Source organism: Typha latifolia, chromosome 4 (assembly GCF_019914945.1).
Source record: "Typha latifolia isolate L0001 chromosome 4, TyphaL0001v2, whole genome shotgun sequence".
Classification (NCBI taxonomy): domain Eukaryota; kingdom Viridiplantae; phylum Streptophyta; class Magnoliopsida; order Poales; family Typhaceae; genus Typha; species Typha latifolia.
In genome coordinates, this window is record NC_133089.1 from 18,054,018 (window position 1) to 18,077,737 (window position 23,720).

Consider the following 23,720-nt stretch of genomic DNA (forward strand, 5'->3'; position numbering starts at 1 on the left):
GTGCTTCGTCAGATAGGCTTTCTGCTAGGCTAGTGCAGATGGATCTCAGTCAGCATAGCCTCCCCGACGTTTGCCAGTCTCATCAACGGAGTGGCCATAGAGTAAATCACACCCCATCAAGGACTGAGGCAAGGAAACCCTTTGTCTCCTTACCTTTTCATCCTCGTCTCTCGAATCCTCACTCGCATCCTTAACAATTGGGTTGAATGTGGGCTCCTATCGACTACAATATCGGTGAGGTCTACCTCACTCATCTGCTATATGCAGATGACCTCCTCATCGTTCTCCAAGCCATAGATAGGAACACTGGATGTTTGAGGAGTTGCATGTCTCTCTACTCCAACATCTCCAATCAACGTGTCAACGTCAACAAATCAGAGATTTTTCTACCTAGCTGGCTTAGCTCGGGCATTAGGCGGTGGCTCAGGGAGGTCTTCGGTCTTGGGGTTGGCAAGTTCCCCTTCACCTACCTAGGGGCGTTGATCTCTAGTCGTCGCATCAAGGTTGCTGAGCATCATGGCATCATGGCATCCTGACAGGGTAGCGGCCAAGCTCGTTGGCTGGAAGAGGGGGGTCATCTCCATTGCGGGTCGCATCACGTTGACCAATGCTGCACTGCTCTCAATCACCACATACTGGCTTGCATGCACGTGGCGGCCGGATGGCGTTCTCAACCAAATTGAGAAGTTGGCTAGAGCTTTTCTATAGGAGAAGGGCAAGGGTAGAGGCCTTTATCTCCTCAGCTAGGATGTGGTTACTAGTGCTAAAGCCACTGGGGGTTTAGGAGTCAGGCGGCTTAAGCCGGCACGCACGACACTGATGGGGAAGCGGGTCTTCAAAGTATTCAACAAGGTGGAGGTGCCTTGGGTCCGTATCCTTCACGCTAAATACGGTGAACTTGATCCCTAGGAGGCTAAGTATCCGGCAAACTGTTCGTGGGTATGGTACTCAATTTGTTAGATGGCGGCTACTCCAAAACTCGATTGACGCAAATGGACGGGGGGAGGTCGTAACACCGAAGCTACTCGAGAGCCATGGTGCTCGGCAATTCTCTAGTAGCCGAGAGTCATCGACCCCTCACTGCTTCAGGATGACCTCACGGTAGCGAACCTTACCAAGTACTAGTAGTGGGTCACCAATAGACTACTAAAGGAGGGAGGTTTTGAGCTAGCATTCAAGGTGTCGGCTATCTCTTTGGGGAAGCCACCATTGTTGACTCTTGGATCTGGTGGGTTCACCTAAAAGGAGAGCCACGAGCAAGCTCAATCTACTAGTTCCTCCTCCCTCCAACCGCTAACGTTTAGCTTGGCTGGGTCGCCCTCTAGAGACTAAAGGTGGCACTGAGGGTACATTCTTTTGTATGAAAGTTGGCCTAGAATTGGCTCCCCTAAAGGCTTACCTGTGTAGCATTAGTATTGCATCAAATGAGGGTTGCAGTCTCTGCAGCATACACAGGGAGACGGCGGACCGCCTCTTCTTCTCTTATCACTACTGCCACGAGGTCTAGGCCACAGTGGACGCTGGCTGCTAGCTGTAGCTAAGGCTGGTGGAGGTCTCTATGGATTGGCTGGGAGCAACGTGTAGTGATAATACGAGCTTAGATGTGAAGATAAAAGAGATGATTGTCGCCACGCTATAGAGGGATCTGGAAACAACACAACACGATGGCTTTCGATGGGACTATCGAAGCCGTGAGGCTGGTGGCCCGTAGTGCTCTATGCCTAGCTGAGGAGTATGGGGTGGCCACAAGTCACCTTACTGACCCTAGGCTGAGGATGCAAGTAAAGTGGAAGCCATCAGCCCCCGGCTGGCTTAAGCTCAACACCGATGAGACGGCCTCGTCAGGATGCTATCAGAGCGGGGCTGGCGTCGTGGTCAGGTCGGCCCGGGGAGCGCTAGTGGTGTTAGCCTAGGAGCCTACACCAAATGAGTCCGCTCTCGCTTCAGAAGCTTGTGGCATGAGGCTGGGGCTTCAGTTGGTTAGGAGCAACGGGGGTAGACTTCTAATGGTGGAGATGGACTCACAACTTTTGGTGCAAATCCTGTTTCGTGAAACCACCTGCCCGTGGAGGATAAAGTCACTGTTAAATGACTATTTTAGCCTCATTAAGGACTTTGTGAAGGTGTGTGTTAGCCATGTTTTTAGATAAGGCAATCGGGTGGCAGACTAGGCCACCACCCAAGGGCTGAAGGCAGCCCAACGAGGTGTCTTGGGGCCTGCTATGGTACCCCCCACGAACCTTGTGGCCTACTCCTTTTCGACAATTCGGCTTCTACCTTGGCCGGAGTGTTCTTAATCCAAGCTGAGCTCAGCTTCTTTCTCTCTCAAAAAAAAAACACTAATTAGGATTGTCTGTGCCAATCATGCAAATAGTCAAAACCAAAGGAAATTACAGAGTGATGCGATGTAACTTTGTTATGGCAGTAAAGTTATACTGCAAATATTCATCGTATTGAAATTTACTCTGCAGTAATTAGGATCATTCACCCGTTTTAAATGCCTAATATTGTTGATGTTACGTTTCAATAATGACACAAATGTGACAAATGACATGGAAAGAACGGTGAATTTGTACTCGTTAATATGCTATTGGGTAATGAAAAGACAAAGGCACTAACTATTGTAAGACACAAAACACATTTTCGAAGAGAAACAAAAGAAACCTAATAGCTCTAAATTAATTGGAAGGTAATGTACCCTAGGTTCCGTTTTGACTCATGATGCTATATAATTGACCGAGTATATATATATATATATATATATATATATATATAAGAATTTATTTGATCATTTTGAAATGTGGAAGAAAATCAGTATGTAATTATTTATAGAGCAACAGGATCTCTTGTGGAAAAATAATTAATGAATCATGTACAAGTCATTTGCGGGATATAATTAAAATCAAGCTCCAATATAAGATGCTAATATATGGATGGCAACGTAGCAGTGAGTGAGACATAAGGAAGCTATTTTATTGTCTCCCTAACTCTCCTCTTTTCCCTCCAACTCTTGAACCATCACAGTTAGGAATGTGATTCTACACCTTCCAAAAGTGAAAGTTCTCCTCATAACTCAAATTGAAATACCAACTCAGCATCCTAAAACCTCTCCTTAATCGTCTCTCTTGAAAATCTCTATAAAAACCCCTTGTCCATAATTCCAAGATTACAGCACCTACCAAGAATGAAAAGTTTCCTCATATATATATATATAATTATTCAACACCCAAATTAACATCCCAACTCAGCATCCTAAAACCTCTCCTTAATTAATCGTCACGTCTCAAGCTCCTGAAAACCTCTATAAAAATACTCCTCCTCCTCATCCTTCCTAGATCGACCTCTCTCCATTCTAATCCCTCTGATCCATCGTGTCTGTATTGTGATAAGTAATTAATGGTACTGCAGAGGAAGCCAAGCATGGGGCGGCAGAAGATCGAGATAAAGAGGATCCAGAACGAGGAGGCGCGTCAGGTGTGCTTCTCCAAGCGCCGAACCGGCCTATTCAAAAAGGCCAGCGAGCTCTCCATCCTCTGCGGAGCTGACATTGGCGTAGTCGTTTTCTCCCCTGCCGGAAAGGCCTTCTCCTTCGGACACCCCTCGGTCGACACCATCGTCGACCGCTTCCTTTCTTCTGAATGCTCCAACGACCACCGCAACCAGGGAGACGTGAGGCGAGGGGCGGGCACGGTGCGCGAGCTGAACCGGCAGTACATGGAGCTGCACGGGATGCTGGAGATGGAGAAGAAGAAGCGCGACGCGATCGAGGAGGGCATGAAGAGGGAGCGAGCGGGGAAGGCGTTCTGGTGGGATGCCAACGTGGAAGGGCTCGGGTTCGAGGAGTTGGAGGACTACCAGAGGGCTCTGTTGAACCTGCGGAACACCGTAGCCAAGAGGGCCGACCAGCTCTTGCACGAGGCCTTGGCCAGGAATAAGCACTACTGCACTACTACTATTACCACCATGGCGAGAGAAGCTCAGTTACCTGTTAAGAACGAGGAAGTGGTGCTCAATAACCCTTCTGTCTCTCTTAGATCTGGATTCGGATATGCCCACGTTCTCTATCACGCCTCGTCTTAATTAATAATGACTTTCTCATCAATTGTCGTCCTAATTCTTTAAATATTTTATCTATATATCTATGATTCTCTGATCGGTATTACTCAGTAAGGAAAACTCTTATCTGATCATCCGCCTTCTGTTTAAAGACTTAAGATCCTAGCTACCATAAAAGTATTTCTTCTTAATCTTGATTTCAGTATGAAGATTATGTTTGAGGTCATGCAACTCTAGATTTTGACGATCAAATTTGTAAGAGTTTTCAATTCTTGAAGATGGTAGTAACCACTCACTACAATTTGTCAAAACGTAATATGCATTGCTAATACATACCTTGGATCGATCTCTGATGAACCCTTGTGGTAATATATAGCGACAAGGCCAAGCAAAAATTGTGATATTGGCACGGCTCAATCAAATCTGATTATTGCATCGGAGATGCATGCTCATGCTGCTGCTGCTTTGATTGAGCCATTCCAACATCACATTCGCACCTAGCTAGCTAGACTCATATGATCTGCGTAATTTTCTGCACAAAGACCGAGTATTATATACATATGTGAACTAACAGATGTGGTAAAGAAGGGGGAATAAGGAGTAATGTGCATGTGGAAGGTGTAAGTGGTTGTGGTAGAGAGGAATAGCTCTGAGAGAACAGCGTTGAAGAAAGAAGAGAGGATAAAGGATGGTTGAGATGTCAATATCTGCCTGCCTCATAGAGGGATATATATATATATATATATCCATATGTGTCCATATGGACATGTAGAAGAAGAGTAATTAATCTGTTGCTGTGGCAGGTCTTCTACGCAGTCGAGTGGTTGATGGTCATTGGTACGCCTAATATGACTTGGGTGCCTTAACCTGAGGTCCTGATTAAGCTTCTTTTTAAAACTACCAAATACTCATCTACAAACCCATATCTGATTGGATTTAGATTCGTTTCTCACAAATGACAAAATAGTGGATTGCTTTGTACGAAATCTGTAAAAGAAAAATGTTAACAAAGCAAAAAAATATATACAATTCCATTGCCGGGATTTGAACCCGGGTCGCCTGGGTGAAAGCCAGGTATCCTAACCGGACTAGACGACAATGGAAGGATACTGAGATATCATCTTATTTAGTTACTACACCTGATCACAAGTCTCATCAATAGAGTGGTTTTCTTACACGTAACGTAAGTTGTTTACTTTCCATGCATTGACAAAATCGATCATATGGTCGGTAAGTATCCATCAAATTTTCTTCATGGTTACCTCAAAACAATGACAAGCTATTGTGCAATTCATTATACACCATGAGGCCATCCCTATCAACGAAGTGTAATCAATCCCTCGTGTGGTTTGTTCACCGGCATGAATCCAAGCCCCGCCTTGGTCTAATTTCGTGACTCGTGAGCAAATTAATAAATGGAATGGAATAGGAGACCAGTATATATAAGCATCTGACTTTTACAAAGAAATTATGGCAGGCTTTGATGCGGCCATCTCCAACTTTGATTTGTTTTTATTTGAAGTCAACAACCTTCACCTAAATTTGGTGAGGATGAGAGGAAAGAAAGAGATGTGCACCGCCAGAAAAAAAAAAAAAAAAAAAAAAAAAAAAAAAACTATGATTTGTCTAGTTAAGCACACGTACGAGTCAAAGGACTCTTCCACTTTCCGTGTTTATATAAGTTTTTGGTGCTCCATAATCCACATCATACAAATTAAGAGTTCGATTTTGCCTTTTCGTAATATGAGAGTGCTGTTACGGTGCGGAGGCAAAACTAATTTTAATATAATTTATTTAGTTGTATATGAAGAGAAGGATAATTAATGGTGTTGGCATGTGTTATATGGACGAAGGGAGCAAGGAGTCATGGGTAATTGTACGAGTCTTGCGCGTAGTAGGTAGGTATATCTTCCTCCTCTCCAAAAGGAACATTTTGTTTGTTTTTTGTTTTGTTTTTATGCTATTCTTCATCATACCGAGCATAACTAAGCCGGCCCTATAAACAGTAGTGCTGTCTCTCTCTCTCTCTCTCTCTCTCTCTCTCTCTCTCTATATATATATATATGTGTGTGTGCGTATGCATACAGGAAAAGAGTGGAGGAGGTAGATGGGCAGAGGTTGGATGGAGTTGGAGATAATCAGCTAATTCGTGAAGGAATCAAGCGAGTCGGGTTAGAAAAGGTCTGCGGGTTCTCGAACAGTTCCGCTGTGTGTGTGCGCGTCGTGACATGGAATATGAATGGAAAGGTAGGCAGGATCTGATGATGATCATGATAATAATGTAGGCAAAAATTTAAGAGTCTTCTCTTAATATTTTTCATAGTTAAAACTGAGATAGTCGAGTCTGTGTACCAAGGCCTCGTCGCAGGATTTGGTGCAGCTAATTGGCAGGGATCGAAGGTTTCATCTCCTGGCTGTGGGATTGCAGGAAGTCCCGAGAGTACACAACGACAACGTTGCGACTCTGTTGCAGGAAGCTTTGGTCGACACACACAGGTTCAATTATAAATTAATCCTTGGGTTTCGTCTTCTATCATTGGACAATTCCATGAAAACTAGATGTTTAATTGGAAAACTATATAAATATACACACTGAGGAGTTATGAAGGTTTACTTATGAATTTGAATTTTTCTTCTAGTCTCCTGGGAGAAGCCACCATGCAATCTCTTCAGCTTTATGTCTTCGGCCCCAAAAACATGGAGCTTGAAGCAAAAGGTGAGATGCATGACACCCTGATCGACCCCCAATTTAGTTAGTTTGTTTCCTTAATTGGGAGGAAGCCGCTCTCTGCCTCATTGCACCAACTTGATAGCTTGCAGAGATGAGAATAGATAAGCATGCTGTTGGGGGATGCGGGGGATTAATAGGCAGGAAGAAGGGAGCCGTGGGAATTTACTTGGTCATGAATGGAATACGCGTGGTCTTCATAACCTGCCATCTTTCAGGTGAGTTGTTGTCACATATATCTTTAAATGACATCCAGGAAAGACAATTAGCATGGCATAGCCCGTACTTGTGATCAGTACACATTACACAGGAAACAAACAGGGTAGATTGTTTAAATTATATGAGATTATCTGGCGTTGATTTATGCAGCGCATGCACATAATGTGGAGGAGAGGAACTCACAGTGCAGGCACATATCTCACGCAATGTTCTCAAAGGCGATGGGATATCCATATGAAACGCCCTCTCATTTGACGGTGTGGCTTGGAGATCTCAATTACAGAATACATGGTATAGGAACCCTGCCTGCGAGAAGCCTCATACGCAAAAACCTTCACAACGTAAGCAAGCTAGCAACATTAATTCCCTCTAGATTTGATATTGTTTACTGTACACATGTTGCATTGCATGAAGAGGATATCTGTCCACAAGAGGCCCAAGTAGCGCCTACTAACTAATTCTCTCTGATGCTTCTACTTTGAAAAAAAAAGAAGAAAAAGAGGAATGTGTAATTAATTGATATTGTCTCTGACCACTGTAGATGCTAATAAGTAAAGATCAACTGCTACAAGAGGCAGAAAGAGGAGAAGTATTCAACGGCTATTGCGAGGGGACTTTGTCATTCAAGCCTACATACAAGTATAATGTTGGGAGCAGCAACTATGACACAAGCTACAAGGTAGAAATTAATATATATAGTACGATAGTATGCAAATTAAGATTGTTTCGCCGTGGAATGATGGATTTCTTTTATATGTGTTTGGCAGATCAGAGTACCTTCATGGACTGACAGAGTATTATTCAAAATCGATGCAACCTCTGGAATCGATGCGGTGCTGCACTCGTATGAATCAGTTGATCAAATTCACAGCTCTGATCACAAGCCCGTTAAAGCTCACCTTTGTTTGAAATTGAATAATATGTGAAATGTATAGCAAATAGGAACACAAAGACACTTACAGGTAGTAACAATTGATATATTTATCCATGTCCGCTGTAAATTTATCTGATCATAGACAATTGTTCAAATATCTCTACATTATGCAACAAAAGGTAATATGTTTCGTCGATAGTAGTTGGAGGGAGGTGAGTCTCGAGCATTTATTTAGGTTGGGCTTGGTTCTAAGCCCGACCCCCTTTCTATTCAAGACCGGCCCACTTATATTACGGTTATGCCTCATAATGTACTGGATTTTGGCCCAAGTATTGTCTGGCCTGGTCAACCATATAGACCCCGAGAGGAAGTCGACTGGTCTGGTCTCGCAGGCAGCCTATAAAAGTAAGATGAGAGAGAGAGAGAGAGGCTATTTGTATATGGTGTGCCATTAATTGTCTCACAATTATATCCATCTGTCATTTTCTTCCGTCGATCAACTACCTTTTCTAGCATTGATGACTCGAGAAAATGAAATCAGATTAAAGAGGGAATCGAATAGCCTACAATGTCATACTTAAGGTTAAATTTCATACCAAATTTTCATCCAAAATAACATTATTACGTATGTTCTCTCCAATTTACAGAGATCCTGGAAAACAATCTATATGTATTTTTATATATATATATTCCCCATAATGTCTAACAAACGGAACGAAGACTAATTAAGCTGATTAAGATAAGAAGATCTATCTCTGTCATTAATCTTCTCTTGTTTTCCTTTAACTCTTTGCTTTCATGGAGCTTATAATTTTCCATAACATTCTAACACGGTTAGTCACCAAAGTCCCTAACCGAGAATCGACTGTTCTCCGCCGGCGCATTCCCTCCGGCGTGCCGTAACCCGAGAGTCAGCGACACGTCCCCGGCTGCACTGAACCGCATCCGAGCGGCCGCCGCCGCAGTCCCATAACGGTACATTTCATCGGTGGCTGCCACGTGCGCCTCGGCATCCAGGAGCTCCGGGGAGTCGATGCCGATTAGGGCGGCATCATCACCTCCGCAGTGAGCTATGGAAGCTGGGGCGGGGGATGTTTGGTCTTTGGATTGTGAATTAGGGTTTTGTTGTGGTGAGTGTGCTTTTTGGTGGTTAGCATCGCTGCTCTCTGCCTGCTCGTTGGCTTCTTGTTGGTACATGTCTTCCACCATGGGCTTCCATAGCCGGACTCTTGCATTAATGAACCAATTGGATACCTGAAATGGATATATAACTGATTAGTAGGTACGTGCATGAAGTGTGGCAGCACCATCATCATCATCATCATCATCATGCCATCTAAGCTTGGATAGATGTAAGTAATTATGCGTCAGATAGTAAAAGAGCCGTCCTTAGATGCAATGAAGAGAGAGAGAGAGAGAGAGAGAGAGAGAGAGAGGCATGATAACAGTTGAGGGAATTGAATACTGGGTGGGTATAGTTCTGGCTTGTGGTGGAGAGTAGTATAGGGGTGAACAGAGCATCTAATCGTGTGAGAGAGAGAACAATATATGATAGATTGCTGACTCTGGAAAAAAAAAAACACAAAATTGGACTTGCTCGTTGGCAGGAGAATAATGAGGCCATGGAGTTAATTACTCTGGTTACTCCACAATGACACATACAAAACATAATGCCAAAACCTAAGAATAATAAATAACTAATTACCGCAGTTGAATGGGGGTAAATGAAGAACAAAGATAAGTAATTTCCTGCGCAGAGGTAATCTGCATGTGCAAGCACCTCAGCGCTACATTTACTGTTCCATAGGGTGCTTTCACTGTGCATTCAATTCTGGGCAGAAGTAGGATAGGAGGAGAGGTGTGAATAAAAAGAACACAAAGAGACGACCAATTGAGGATATCGAGGAGAATTATTTTCTCCCGGTAGAAACTATTGGTGGTGTCCAAAAAGCTGATAACACTTTTATTATTGAGAGAGAAGAGGACAGACCTGATTTCTGGATAGACCTGTCTGTCTCGCCAATAGATGCTTATCTGCATCACTTGGATACCTGAGAACAAAAAATAAAAAAGAAAAGGATTATAATACCAATAATATTAATTAACAATAATAATAAAATGACGCCCAGGAAACGAAATGAAGCCTGAAAAAATATCTACATTATCTATCGCTATTCATAAATCATGTAGAGCCAGAAAAGGCTTCAAGATCCTTTTCATTAAAATTCGAATGACAAACTGCATCAATTAAAAGACGCAATATTATGGCCATGGCAATCGTTGCATGGAATCCATATAAAAGGATAGAACAGGAGAGAAGCTTTTGGCAGCTTTTCTTGGTGTAAAGATAATACCTCAAGGACAATGTGGTGCAGAATATTTAGATAAAAGTAAACATAGATTGCAAAAAGTGCTAATCATTTTACTTCTAATCAACACTAATGCAAGTAAGAGACAGTGTGTTATGCTTTTTCTTTTTTTGGTTAAACTGTGTTTTATGCTTTCAAACTAAGAAGGGGGTGGGGGGAGAGAGAGTACTGTTATAATGAGCACTGTTCAAAAGAAAAGAATAGAAAATAGAGGGAAAAAAGGCTTCAGTAACGACATCAATCATCAGAGCAATAATAGCTAGCCGATCACAATATCTGACAAGACGATAGAAGGAATTAAATGCTGATGAGCTACTCAGTTATGATATCTAAGATTGGGGAAAAATATATAGACGTGACGTACGGGTGAAGGAAGTGCTCGAACAGCCAAGCTCTCAAAATACTGACGGAACGCTCAGGCAAGCCGCGCTGCGGCCTCCAAGCTTCTTGCTCCATCATGCCCATCTGGTGGAATGCTCTCTGCTGTCGTAAGCTCTGGTCGAGCAACCTAAGCCTCGGCGTCTCCCCCTTGGTGAGCCCCGAGGCGCCATCCTTGTCGCCCAGGAGCTCGCACGTCTGCTTCAATTGCGCTGCGATGGCATCCTTGAGGCAGCGGAAGTGCCGCGACATCGCCTTCTGGGCCAGGGCTGTGTACGGCATCGCTGCTCCGAAGCCCATCACCGAGTCGAACGAGTTCACCACCATCTGCATCTGTTCACAGTAGCGACTGTATCTTTTATCCACCTGCATGTGCAGATCAAAAGTAACCGACCTTAGAAAATATACCGTCGTAACAAAAACTTGAAACTATACTGTGTGTGTAGGTACTGCGATAATGGTAGCGACGATAGAACAAAATAAGACCCCACTAACGATATATTCTCTATTGTCTGGGGATGGGTCGCGGTGAAAGGAATTATCTTGATGCAACTGGAGGCATAAAAGTGGAAAACTCTCTCTCTCTCTCTCTCTCTCTCTCTCTCTCTCTCAACCATATGACTATTTCTTACTGTAGAAACCCAGCAACAGTTGCCAGGTAGTTTTCCCATTATAGTAGCTAAAGGGGGCACTGAGGAGGTGGGGGAGAATTAGATGATCCCAAGGTTAGACTGGAAAAGCAGTTAGCTCTTAGGTGCATACATGTATGAGATGAGGGAGGTAGCGAGCCCTTCAAGGGATCCAGAGAGGGAAGTTGCAAGAAACGACGGGCTATCACACGAGTAGAATCCATGTGTGTGTTGTAGAATATTATGCTATAGACGTACCTATTCCCTTTGTGGGTTGTGAAATAATAAAGAAACGAGAATGAGGCAAGAAAGGGATAGGTAGCAGGTCAACTCACATAGGAATCAACAGGGTTGTTGTTACTTACTATAGTGAGCAAAACAATCTCTTGGAAATAGCAACATCCATGTAACAACCCTTTGCTGCGTGCTATTGGCCAAGGCCCAAGGGATGAAGAGGACTAGACTGGAACTTTCCGATGGCGATTTCGCCGAATCAAACGGGGCCATGGTTTTCTCATTGTGCCACCCACTAAGTGTAGTTTAACCCACGAAATCCAAAGGACAACAAACACTAGCAAAGATTTTTTAATTAAAAATTACGAGATGCTCGAACCTAATTACCACCTCGGTGTGCAGATAAACACAGCTTGTAACTCAGCTGCCCACCGACCCTTTTCTCCCTAAATTGCAACAAGTATCTCATAGGTTTGCCGGAATTCTCACCTAGTTAATCTCGTAGTTGGAAAAGGTTGAGCTAGAAGAGGGAGCAGCTTGCTAGCAGAGAAAATTAGTTTCTGGTATAAAACTGTGCTTATATATATAGTGAGTGAGAGAGATGAAGACCTCGTCAAACATGGAGACTAGCTTGGTTTTCTTCCTTTGGTGCTCAAACCTATCAGCAGGAGACAAAGGAGGGAGGTCCTTAGCAGATGGAGACGCTGCAGTAGCCGAGGTTGAAGCACCTCCTCCGCCGACGGTACTAGGATTAGGGTTTGACGAGGCACCGCGATGCCGACCAAAGCGGCTGTTCCTCATTTGGTCCCTTCCAATGCTGCAGAACTCCTCAAGAAGCTCCTGGGCCGCCCTTGCGTATTTGGAATTGCGAAGGGTATTCATAACCCCCATGGAACCGTAGTGGCCCATGTGCATCTGCTGACCTTGACCTACTTGACCATGACCCTGTTGCAAGTGTAATGCAGTCGGCTGATGCTGCTGCTGCTGGTTGTTAAAAAAGAGCACCCCGTCTCTCACCCTCAAGTCCTCCGCCTTGGCCATTTCAAGCTGCTGAAGGGACGAGGATAGTGATAGCGATAGGCCTTGGCCTTCGCCTACACCTACGGTACTGAAAGAAGTGGCACCATCTCCAAAGCCTTGGAACGCTTGGTGATGTTGGAGAGAGGGAGGAGGGGAAGCGGACCTCGCATGTTGCTGTTGGTGCTGTTGTGGATTCATCAGGAAGAGATGCATCGCGGACGCCGAGTCGGAGTTCAGACCTGGCATGGCTTGCTGCTTGGACGAGGTTTCACCTAAATTGCTCAAATTAGAGCTACCCAGTACCACCCCTTGTCGGCTGCTGGTGTACCAATCTCCCGCTAAGCCGGTCATCGGCGTTGGCCTCGGGGCTAAGCGGTAGCTGGTAGACATCTGGTTGGCGAGCAGCTCGGAGGCGGAGGGAGGTGGAGTCGGGAAATTGAACATTTCGGACAACATGTTGCTTGGCACCGCGGGGGTGGAGTTATAGATGGTGGCGTCTTCTATGTTACTTTCTATTGGGACGAGGGGGTGACCGTCCGGGTCGAAACCTTGCACCCTTAGCTTGTCCCTCCGGCTTTGCTGGGCTATGTGCTGCTGCTGCAGCTCATGGCTGTTAGATCGGTCAAACCCATCGGAGTAGCTGTAGATTCCCCTCTCAATGCCTTGGGACATAGAACTCGGCGAATTAGGCCCAGCTTCGCTTCTTGATACGGTTTTCTTCGGGTCGAGATAGCGGAGTAGTTAGCCGCCTCGTTATTCCCATGGCGACATCACTCTATCTTCTTCCTGTGCTACTATTAGTAGTACTTAGAAATAAATCAGTAGCGCTTTAGAGAATTGGATGAAAGCATAAGGAAGATTGAAGGGAAGAGAGCAAATTGTTATCTCTTCCTCCGCTAACGAGTCATGGAAGGTGTGTTACCTGTCACGTGTTGGCTCGAGATGGGGGGTAGACTCTACACCCGGAAGACAACGTTGCCTTCCGCCGGCTAAATCAAGAACCTCTCTCTCTTATTCCTTCTCGACTCCCTTTCGTCTACAATCGCCTTCCGGAAGGAAAGAGAGAAAGAGGAAGGGACAAGGGAGGCGATATCAGACAGGAACGAGAGAGAGAGAGAGAGAGAGAAGGTCGCTGTTGTGTTCTGCTCCTTCTCCTTTGTTTAATTTCGTAAGATACAATATGCAATTAAAGGAGAAGGGGGCCAAGGAGTTATAGAGAGAAATAAATAAATAAAAGGGGGAGGAGCTAGAGATCTCTTCTTCAATTTTCTACTAATTGACTCCGATTCCAAATGGTTTAAACATAACTAGCCCCTTCTTTTTTCATATATACTCTAAAGAAGAGTTAAGGGCCCAAACCTCCACTCCTTTTATTAAATATAATAAGGTTAGTGGCTCCTCTTTCTTTATTAGTGAAAACAAGGCCACCATTTTCTCCGTAGAACTGCCAAATCATCCTGCCCTGCTTCCGTAGTTACATAAATTAATGATCGGACTCATTCTGTGGCATCGGGAGAGCGGTTGGATTTACACTTATTCTCGAAATCTTGCTGGACTTGGATTCTCGAGATTCATGCACGGATAACAGATCATGTCATGGAGTACGGTGGCAAATAGCTAGCGGCTGGGTTTTTATTGGACTCCTCCAGTAGTGACTGGAGCGGATCTCCACTTGCAATATTCTAAGAGAAAACTCGATGCCACTCCTTTCCCCTTCTTCAATTGATTGGCTTCCATGTTGACTTGGTGGAGACTCCTTTAGTTAACGCCCAACTGGGTAAGAAGAGCAAGAGATCGAGGGCATTCCTGTCATTGCGTCACATTCCTATGTGATTTGAAGGCTAAAGAGGAAAGATAAAGTTGGGTGAGTCCCAAATCACCACTAGCTAGTCACTAGAATAATTAAAAGGGTTATCGTGTTGGGTCCTCAAGATGATTTGCTCATGGTAACCAACGCTGGCCATCTGATGAGCATCTGATTGTTTGATGGAAGTGGTCCCGTTTTATGATAGTGGCCATCCTCGATCTTGTCGGCTAATCCTCTTGGGGGGCCGAAGATCCAGTTGCGTCCTGATCAATTATTGAGCTCTGTTATCATTTAGATTTCACAATGGCTCGATCTTGGATCTCTAATTAACTTAACTTGATCGCGTTATATAGTCTCTGTGGCCCCTCCAATATTCTTAAAAGCATGGTGTCAAACTGATCCTCGCTCCATGCATGATTGAGGAATCCATCACATCCTTAAACTGTAATTCTACAATAACACCACTAACAAGTGCAATTAATACAGCTCCGTAACTTAGCTTCGTCTAGCTACCTCCGATCGAATTAGGGCTACAAGTTTTGTATATATATGAAAATGGGGGGAGGCCGGGCCGTGTGGTTTGTTACTTCGTTATGCGAATAATAATATGAGAATTAACCTAGAACGAGGAGGAGAGATAACTTTGAACTGTTTGTGTGTGGTGAAAGATGTCAAGTAACGGATTGATAGACGACAGCCAACCTTTTGAGGTGATGTCACATGGACCTCAGCCAACCTGTAGCTAACGCCTTATCCCATCTAATCAGTCATCTACTAATACTTGTAAGTACGTCCATCCATCCATCAAAATCAGGCGATCGATCGTTAGCTAGCTATGAACCGGACCTCTCCGGCTCTCCCTACTCACCTGCTATACCCATGCATTCAAAATCCCTCTCGATCTCCATGACTACAATCCATTCCTACGCTCTTACTTGTCTTTTTTTTTATTTCTACGTGACTTCACTGGTTCTCAGTTAGGACTTGGGAGCTTATTGTTGTGAACAAGTGCGACAAGCCCATAAATTTCTACTGAAACTTTGTTTGCATTACCATATGTCTATTAAATAATAATAGTCCATGGTGATCACGATAAATGACATAATATGCTTTCGTATGCTTACCAGAACGGCAACATTAATTTTATGTTTGTTTAAATGGTTGGGTAAAGAAGCATTATCACTACCCAAATATGTAAGTGTTTTAGCTGTGTATGTTATAACAAGGGGGAAATTTAAAAGGGTCTTAGAAATTAAACAAGTTGCTCGGCTCCGCCGGTGGGGCCCCAAATCACCCATCAGCTTCAACTATCCAAACAACAATTGAAATGACTTGTTTTGTTTGCGTAAACACATCATCGTTATTAATCAAATTAGTTGGGCACTCTCCCTCCCTCTCTCTCTCTCTCTCTCTCTCTCTCTCTCCTTTGTATGTATAAGACACTCTATTCTGGTCTGACGTCGCTGATGCTTCATAATTCAATAAAATGAAGCATATTTGGGCAAATTATTAATTGGCAACTTGTGCAATTTATGAACTTACCGCGGAAGAGATGATTTACCGACTCCCCTAATTATTGGTTAGTAAGCTGGCTTCGACAGGCATGCATCTAAATATCTTGTAAAGCGTGATAATAGGAGGAATTTTCTAACCCTCCATGTATGACGATTGTTGCGCCACGTGTATTCCGGATAGCGACCAAGTTCCAACTGAGCCCTCCATACATTTCCTTTTTTCTTTAATTTTACATAATTTTCCGAGGTTTGTAACTCCATCTTAGTTTAGCAGCGTCAGGAGGATGAGGAGTAGCTGATGGGTGGTGTGGGACCCCAGATGGAGAGAGAGAGAGAGAGAGAGAGAGAGAGAGAGAGAGAGAGAGAGAGAGAGAGAGATGCCTCGGTGGTCCGGTGGAGAAAGCTAGCTAGCTAGCTACAGGGGGGAAAGAGACACAGTTTGGTGTGGGACCCACTGTTTGAAGGAGCGAGATGCCGTTTGCCGCCTCCTTACGGAAATGGCGGCCCCCGCCGTCTCCCACCTTTCCTAAGCCATTTGCCTCCCTGCCGTGGACGGTGGACCACCTCCATACTGTTTACCATTAGCCTTCATCTTTTTTCTTAATTGATCACTGTTAGTATTTAGGAGGTGCTTGCATGCAGTACAATGTCCTAGCTAGGTGAATATTTCACAATGGGATCCAAGTAATTAAATTATTCAAAGCCGGAATCAGTTAAAGTACCGCTAGATCATGCTTTTGGTCACGAGCAGTTGTAATATGTTTTAAGTGTAACTTGCTGAGTAATAGTACGTTGCATCACTTAGATCGAGGACTATTGGATTTTGCGTGCAGTTAACGAAGACGCAGTTATCTTATCGGGATCGATATCTGTGATTAAGAAAAAGTAATAAATAAATATATATATATAGAGAGAGAGAGAGAGAGAGAGAGAGAGAGAGAGAGAGAGAGAGAGAGAGAGAGAGAGAGCAATTTAGGAAGAAAGGGGAGTTGAGAAATGAAGTAAAAGGGGAGGCTAGTCTGAGATTGATGGAAGCAGCAGCTGCGCGTCAGAACCTGGGTGCATGGCGGGGTCGCAAAGGCATTTCGGTAGATTAAACGTGCAAGCATATTTATATTATATTTATATTTCGACCGCCTTTGTTAGGATTGGTAGGGTCTCCCAAACAGTTCCAAGTGGGCTCACATCCTCTGGATGCGTCCAATGGCCCATATCTCTCTCCTTAGTCTTGTACACTGCAGCAGAACATGTAAATTGCCTTTGCTTTTAATCACGCCCATCAAATTACTATAGCTCCACACTAAACCAAATGTTGCAAAGGTCTCTCTATCTATCTCCACATTCATATGCCTCTTTTTTTTTTAGTATACATTTTTTTAATAAAATAAAAAGTAGGTGTCCAGTTACTTTAGCTATATTTGATATAGAATGCGACAGTTCACGAACTAGAGTCCAGATTGAGACATGTCATCTTTCTAACCATTTTTCATGAATTTGTCCGCCATGCATTTTGTTGGTCTACTTTGTAAATTCCTTTAAAGATACAGAGTAAAAAATAATAATAATAATAATAAGAGAGAGAGAGGAAGCAAGCATTGAGGCCCATTGTGTTGAGCGCAGTAGTTATTTGAAGCGGTTCATCGGGTGAGCCGTCGTAATCGTACCCACAAACACTCTCCCACCCAATTAAGTGTCAATGCAATACCGCTTTCCAACAGCAACCTAACAACTTGGCGGGCCCAAAAAAAATAAGTGAAATATATGGATAGCATAATTAATAATAGAAAGAGAGATTAATAATAATAATTAAAAATAATGGAGGAGGAGGAAGAGAGTTGCAAGCGGGAAAATGCATGTACAGACACTCACTACTTGATTCGATCTGAATCCAAATTTATAGCTAATTGATTGCTAGGTTTGAGCAAAAAAATGATTGGAAGACGATGCATGTCCGTATTTATTCCTCGGAGGGGGAGCCTTTGAGATAGATAGGTCGCCACTGGTACTGACGAGGGTTGTTTAATTTCTGATGATCATCATATTCCCGGCCCAACTACTACTTAATTTGTTCGTTACTGCTAATCTTCCGGATACTGCCACATATGATGCTATTCTTCTTCTTTGTTGGCTGTCTATTATTCCCTTTATTATATTAATAGTACTCCGACTTCAAACCAAGAGTGCAAGGATGGATACCGGGTAATGATAACATCGATCTTTCACCCTCGGATTTATAATAATATGACGAAGAGAGAGAAGAAAATTTAAGAGGGAATGACTACAAGTAGCGGAGAGAGAAAGAGAGCTAGATGGGGTGGGTTTTTGTCTCCTACTTAAATTTTACGGAGATAAAATCATAGCCGTGGCAGGATGATCCTTGGTGACTAGCAGTATATTCCATAATAATCGGGCTACCACAAGAATCCAAAAGGTCCACGGTTCGTTTATCAAAAAAAATCAGGAATATGTCTCTCAAACGACCAATACAGTACTACTTTCCTTCACAACTTTTGCCAAACAACAAAAATATATAAATACCACCGAGTTGGCCAATCAAAATAAGTCTATAATAATTATATAGTAAATAGTATAGTGTTAGTTTGGGATTTGGAATATATATATATATATATATATATAGTTATATAGTTATAATTTGGGGTAGGGGAGAAGGGGGAATTGGAAGGTTTGACATTGGGAGTAGCACAAGGTCACATCGTGTTCAGACAGCGATTTGCTGCTGAAACAATATTGTCAGCCGAACGTACTCCTTGAGTAATTTCCTCGTCATATTCGTTTTCATCTTTCATTTTGTGTTAGCTAGTCAGCCCTTCAGAACTCGACAGCCTTTATTTAATTTAGCAGGACTGCCTCTTTCCTCTCCATCTTTCCTAGCTACTGTCCATTTCTCCTTTGGGCCTTCAAACTGTATAGGTACAATTCTCCATTCCTTAATGCATATTTACTAACTTTGACTCGGTTTAAAAGCTATTTAGTCACTATATATATTAAAAAGATCATTAAAACTATCTTGCCTAACTCCGAAGATATTGTCCTACCCTGCTCAGAATATATACCTAAACCAAACTAAAATATATGCATCCATGACCAACTTAACTCAAGCTCAATGAATAAGATAGTAATTCTGAAAATGAGTTTTCAAAAAAAAAAAAAAGAGAGAGGATAATTTAATTAATAACAAAGGGAAGATAAACATTAGTTCGAACAGATGTGGTCGATCGGAATAATAGAACAAATAAAAAATATAAATGATTTCTCTAATACGATTCGATCCATATTGGCTTCACTCACGATATTAGATTTAGTGGGTTGAGCCTATTTATCTAGTTGAGTTTGTTAGAAGCAATAAAAATAATTTTGCTATAGCGCGTTCGAACGCAGGGACCGCGTTCGAACAGGGATGCGAATGCCTATACACGTTTATAAAAACAGAGAATGTAAATTTTGCGTTCGAACAGAATATCATATCTTTCAAACGCGGTCGTTCGAACGCTAACATACGTTCGCATCGACAGAGAACGAAAATTTCGCGTTTGAACGCAATTGGGCGCATTCAAACGCACCGTGACGAAAGTGTGAGTTTTGTTAGAGTTTGTTAGGGTCTGGTAGAGTTGTTTAACTCAGTTGATAAATATGTGGAAGAAATTTTAATTGGAGTTTATCTTGAATAATTAAATTGGCTTTGACCTTTATCTTTCTCTACTTGTCTCTAGCTATCGGTGCCCTCTTCCACCTCCCTTCTTCCACTGCCCAAGCCCTTGGTTGGCCTCCTCCAGCTTCTAACCCCTCTCTTCTACAATAACTTCTCCCCCTTCACACTAAGAACTAAACCTAGCATCTATCTAGACATTGGAAGGCTATCAAGCTAGTATTCGATTGATCTTCAACCACTATTTAGTCGATATCTTGAGATCTAACCGTTCAAATCTTGCGATTTTAGATTCGTCACGAGGATCCGTCGGTTAGCTTGTTCGCAAATCCCTTTGATGTTACATGCTTCATCAAGTCTAGAACTATTGCGGATCATATCAAGCTGGTTAGGAATATGCTCACTTTAATTTTAGGCACACCAATGTTGCTCTCCCTTGAGGTTTCAGACTGCAAGTAGAAGGTCAACCATATTGTGCTCTAAAAGAGAGAAAAAAGAAAGCCGAGGGCGTCTTTCATAGTTTAAAATATAATAGTCTAAGGGGACAAAATATTCTCATCTGTCTAAATAGTATTACAATTAACTTAATTCAAAATGTTTGTAGTATATATTTAATAAAATATAATACTAGATAAAAATATAGAAAATACATATTATAAATCTGAAATAGATGAAAATATAGGATGTTAAATTTAAATTTCTTTCATCGAGGTAGAATGTTGTGTCGAGAGATTAGGGCCATTAGGTACATCCTTATTGGATATATATACACACACAAATGTAGGATATTTTAAAATTGAGCTTCGGTCAGGTCAGAATAGGAGCATCCAATTATTTCCATGCAACTTTAGAATCAGTCACAATCCATCGTATCTGCTTAATTTACATGTTTGCGTGTGAATAAATTAATTAGTCTTCTTTTCGGACCAATTGCTCTTTTATCCAGCACCAAGTATTAGTTCGATATATATTATATATATATATATATACATTTCGTATGTCTTCTTTTTCTAAGGCTGGTTTGTGACTATCCATCTCGCCAAACATATTTGTTGTATGAGTAAACTAATTAAGCTTCCCGATTCCCCTTGACGGCGGAGAAAGTTGAAACGGATCTCTCATGATTTGTTTAATATTATATATATATATATATATAGCGATGTTAAGGTCCTCAATCACATAGCCTGCGTTAGGTGTAAGATTCATCGTTGATAAAACCATGCACCACAATCTTAAAAGAGTAGCACGATCAAATTAACAATCCTCCTTGACAATGTAGTTTAGGCTAATTAATTAATTGATTGAGGTCTCACGGATTTAACTGTGCAAGTGGGATGGAGGTAGCACACCTTTTCCATGACAGTACAACATACATATATATATATATATATATATATATATATATATATAAATTAATATGAAGTGGAAGTTTCACATTGGGAGTTGCAGTTCTTCCATTTCATCTCCGAAGATAGATTTATAGATAGATAAAAAATATATATGGAATGAGTAAGCAGTGGAGTGTATCACTTTATTTATTAAAGGGCACTTTTAATTTGGCCCCCACCATTGCCTGCCTTTCTTTCTTGCTTTATTTTCATGTGTCGGGTCTACGACTGCACTTGGATGAAAACACACTTAACAAACAAAAGGTAGCAAGTTATATATAGATATATAGGTAGCTAGAGCTACGATGTTGCCACGTACACCATGCCTAATCATTGGGCCTCACTCCCTTCTTTCTATATTTAATTTTTTGAAAAAAAAAATTCTTTCTAATATTGGGGTTAATTAGTCTCTCATCGGCAGTGGCATGCACGAAGCACGATCCAACATCTTCTCTAGTTAGTCACTTTCTACTCAGAGCTAGTACCTATAAAAATCCCAAGCAACATTCTCCTGATAGATGGGGCCGACCACTAGCTAAGAGGCCTAAGGGTAACTCGGTTGCAGTGCTTCGTCTCTTCTTTTTTGCATAGTCCCATCCATGAGATAAAAGGGAAACAAAAGGAATATCTAGGAGGAGAAAGCGATGGAGAGGGCGAGAAAGAATAGATTGACAAAGGGACGGAGCGACTCTAATATACATACAAATGTAATTTAGTTTATGATAGATAGATAGATAGATAAGCCCTGCCCTGGCTGGCTTGCCTTTGAGAGAATGAGCAGGTGGATGGAGACGTAGAGAGAGGGCGGGGGCGGTTAAATTATTAAAGTTGACAGCACTTTGGGATATGAATGCGAGGACAACATCGACAGGTCGCAGCCCATAGCCGACAGAGATGGTCGAGGCCACGTGGCCAAGGTGGTCCCATTCTGGGGCCACGTGGTCCATGGATCAGCTGTGGCGAATCACGTGCACACGTGGCTCGACCTGAGTGGCACCAGGCTGGTGGGTGGGTGGGCATGTGGGGCCCTTGTATTGGCGATTAATGAGTGCGTGAGCTATGAAGACCGACCCTTTTTTTTATTATCCATCCTTCGTGTCTTCAGGCCAGGGGCACTGTAGACAACTTGCATTTTTCTCATCAGCTCATGTCCACACTCCACCTCTCTCTTCCCTTCGTCCTCCTCGATGGGCCTCTCTCTCTCTCTCTCTCTTGCATTTTTTCTCATCAGCTCATGTCCACACTCCACCTCTCTCTTCGCTTCGTCCTCCTCGATGGGCCTCTCTCTCTCTCTCTCTCTCTCTCTCTCTCTCTCTCTCTCTCTCTCTCTCTCTCTCTCTCTCTCTCTCTCTCTCTCTCTCTCTCTCCAATCCTTCCCCCACTTGTTGTAATTACCAGCCCTACCACTACCACTACCAGTAAAATCAGTCGTAATACTGATCACCTCAGAATGCAGCTTTCAAAGGACAAGCCCTGAATTTGGTGCTCAACAAAAGTCGTGCGGGATAGCAACCAATTGTCCACTTCCTCATTGTCTTCTACTCTACTCCTACTCCTATTCCTACTCTTACTCCTCATAAATATCAGGATATATTTGAGTTGCCCTGCGATAGTATCTACATAAGAATAAGAATTACCATGCCACCGAGGTGATAAGAAAGTTAATTTGATCAAATTGGTCACATCTTATCTGTACTTGCTTCCTCTTTAGTGCACTCAAGATTAATTAGTGGATTCTCAAGTACGTACGTTCGTACGTGCCATGACGATGATAGGTAGCAAGTATTTACTGATACAACTTATCATTTAGAAAATATATTCCATGCGGTCATCTAAACAAGCATGACTAGCAGCCACTTTTATCGGTTGATCATGACGTTACATGTGACTACTTTTCGTTAACGACTCGCAATATATAATTGTTTGATTGAAGATAAGTACGTGTGGTTCAGTTAAGGCCCAAGGACCTGAGGGCTGAAATATAATAAGGCTGGCCTTGTTGGAACTTGTGCAGTTGCCTATATCCATAATGCGGCCCATCTGCCTAATTTTTAATCCAAGCCCCACGATTTGTATATATATATGCATATATGGGCCGGTGGGCAAAGGTCCGTCTTGTCCCAAATTCGGCTTTAGGCCGGGGTCTTTGGTTCAGGCCCCAAGATTGAGTTCCAATATGATGAAACAGAGTCAGTCAGCGCTGGAAATGACATGGAGACATTGCTTACATACGTATCACAGAATTTGGTGTAGAAGAAGACACAAGGTGAGGTGAGGTGAGGCGAGGCAAGGTGAGCAGCCTACTTCTTTATTCTTATTTAGCCTAGCTCTGTTCTTCATGACTTGGATTAATCAACCTGCTTGTCTGAATATGTGACTTGCCGCCGCCTCGCACAGCAACTCAAGCTATTTCCTGTAAACAACTGCGACGTGTTTTTTGTTTCCTTAGGAAATAAGTGCAAGTATGCTATCGATGCAGCGAAGACTAGATCTCAACATAATTTTAGTACATTTCGTGGCGAACTCTTCTAACTCCGCAATCTTTATCTCTCCTCAGTTTCAAAGTAAAGTCACAAATAACACTGAAGAAATGATCTAAAGTTAGACCTCAAGTTATAGCGCCTCCATAAATGTCAAAACTGCCCTAAAAAACTAAGTAGATCTGATTTTTTTAAATGGTCAGTACCAAAAGTTAAATTTTGTTTCTTCCCAATTTTCTTCTACACTTGTGACTATAGAAAAAAAAGAAGATATATTCTTTTACAAATAAATATCTTATTTTGATCATATTACTAATCACATGAAACTTTACAAATTAAATCTGGAACAAATGCCCA

At 42.5% G+C, this 23,720-nt stretch overlaps 3 protein-coding genes and 1 non-coding gene across 8 annotated transcripts; 2 read left to right on the forward strand and 2 right to left on the reverse strand.

Moving 5' to 3' along the window:
- The first annotated feature begins 2,805 nt into the window (after positions 1-2,805).
- Positions 2,806-4,102, forward strand: LOC140785906 (agamous-like MADS-box protein AGL29). Its single transcript, XM_073134007.1, has one exon. It carries the CDS (start codon positions 3,397-3,399, stop codon positions 4,078-4,080), a length of 684 nt encoding a protein of 227 aa, XP_072990108.1. The 5' UTR covers positions 2,806-3,396; the 3' UTR covers positions 4,081-4,102.
- Positions 4,103-5,085: 983 nt separating this feature from the next.
- On the reverse strand, positions 5,086-5,159 carry TRNAE-UUC (transfer RNA glutamic acid (anticodon UUC)). Its single transcript has one exon. It is a non-coding gene; the product is annotated as a tRNA-Glu (tRNA).
- A 623-nt stretch (positions 5,160-5,782) lies between these two features.
- Positions 5,783-8,034, forward strand: LOC140785905 (type IV inositol polyphosphate 5-phosphatase 11). Of its 2 annotated transcripts, none has more exons than XM_073134006.1 (8): positions 5,783-5,954; positions 6,144-6,303; positions 6,413-6,552; positions 6,696-6,772; positions 6,877-7,002; positions 7,154-7,344; positions 7,545-7,682; positions 7,771-8,034. In XM_073134006.1, exons 1-8 carry the CDS (start codon positions 5,923-5,925, stop codon positions 7,927-7,929), a joined length of 1,023 nt encoding a protein of 340 aa, XP_072990107.1. In that variant the 5' UTR covers positions 5,783-5,922; the 3' UTR covers positions 7,930-8,034. The 2 variants fall into 2 exon arrangements, with proteins under 2 accessions (XP_072990107.1, XP_072990106.1); XM_073134005.1 differs by having other exon boundaries at positions 5,826-5,958.
- A 496-nt stretch (positions 8,035-8,530) lies between these two features.
- Positions 8,531-13,947, reverse strand: LOC140785904 (BEL1-like homeodomain protein 4). Of its 4 annotated transcripts, none has more exons than XM_073134001.1 (5): positions 13,430-13,947; positions 12,097-13,293; positions 10,611-10,990; positions 9,868-9,928; positions 8,531-9,131 (listed from the first exon to the last, which is right to left on the reverse strand). In XM_073134001.1, the coding sequence occupies exons 2-5, from the start codon at positions 13,177-13,179 to the stop codon at positions 8,712-8,714; spliced, it is 1,944 nt and encodes a 647-aa protein (XP_072990102.1). In that variant the 5' UTR covers positions 13,180-13,293; positions 13,430-13,947; the 3' UTR covers positions 8,531-8,711. The 4 variants fall into 4 exon arrangements, with proteins under 4 accessions (XP_072990102.1, XP_072990101.1, XP_072990103.1 ...); XM_073134000.1 differs by having other exon boundaries at positions 12,097-13,301; positions 13,430-13,888; XM_073134002.1 differs by having other exon boundaries at positions 12,097-13,298; positions 13,430-13,862.
- Between the last annotated feature and the right edge of the window lie 9,773 nt (positions 13,948-23,720).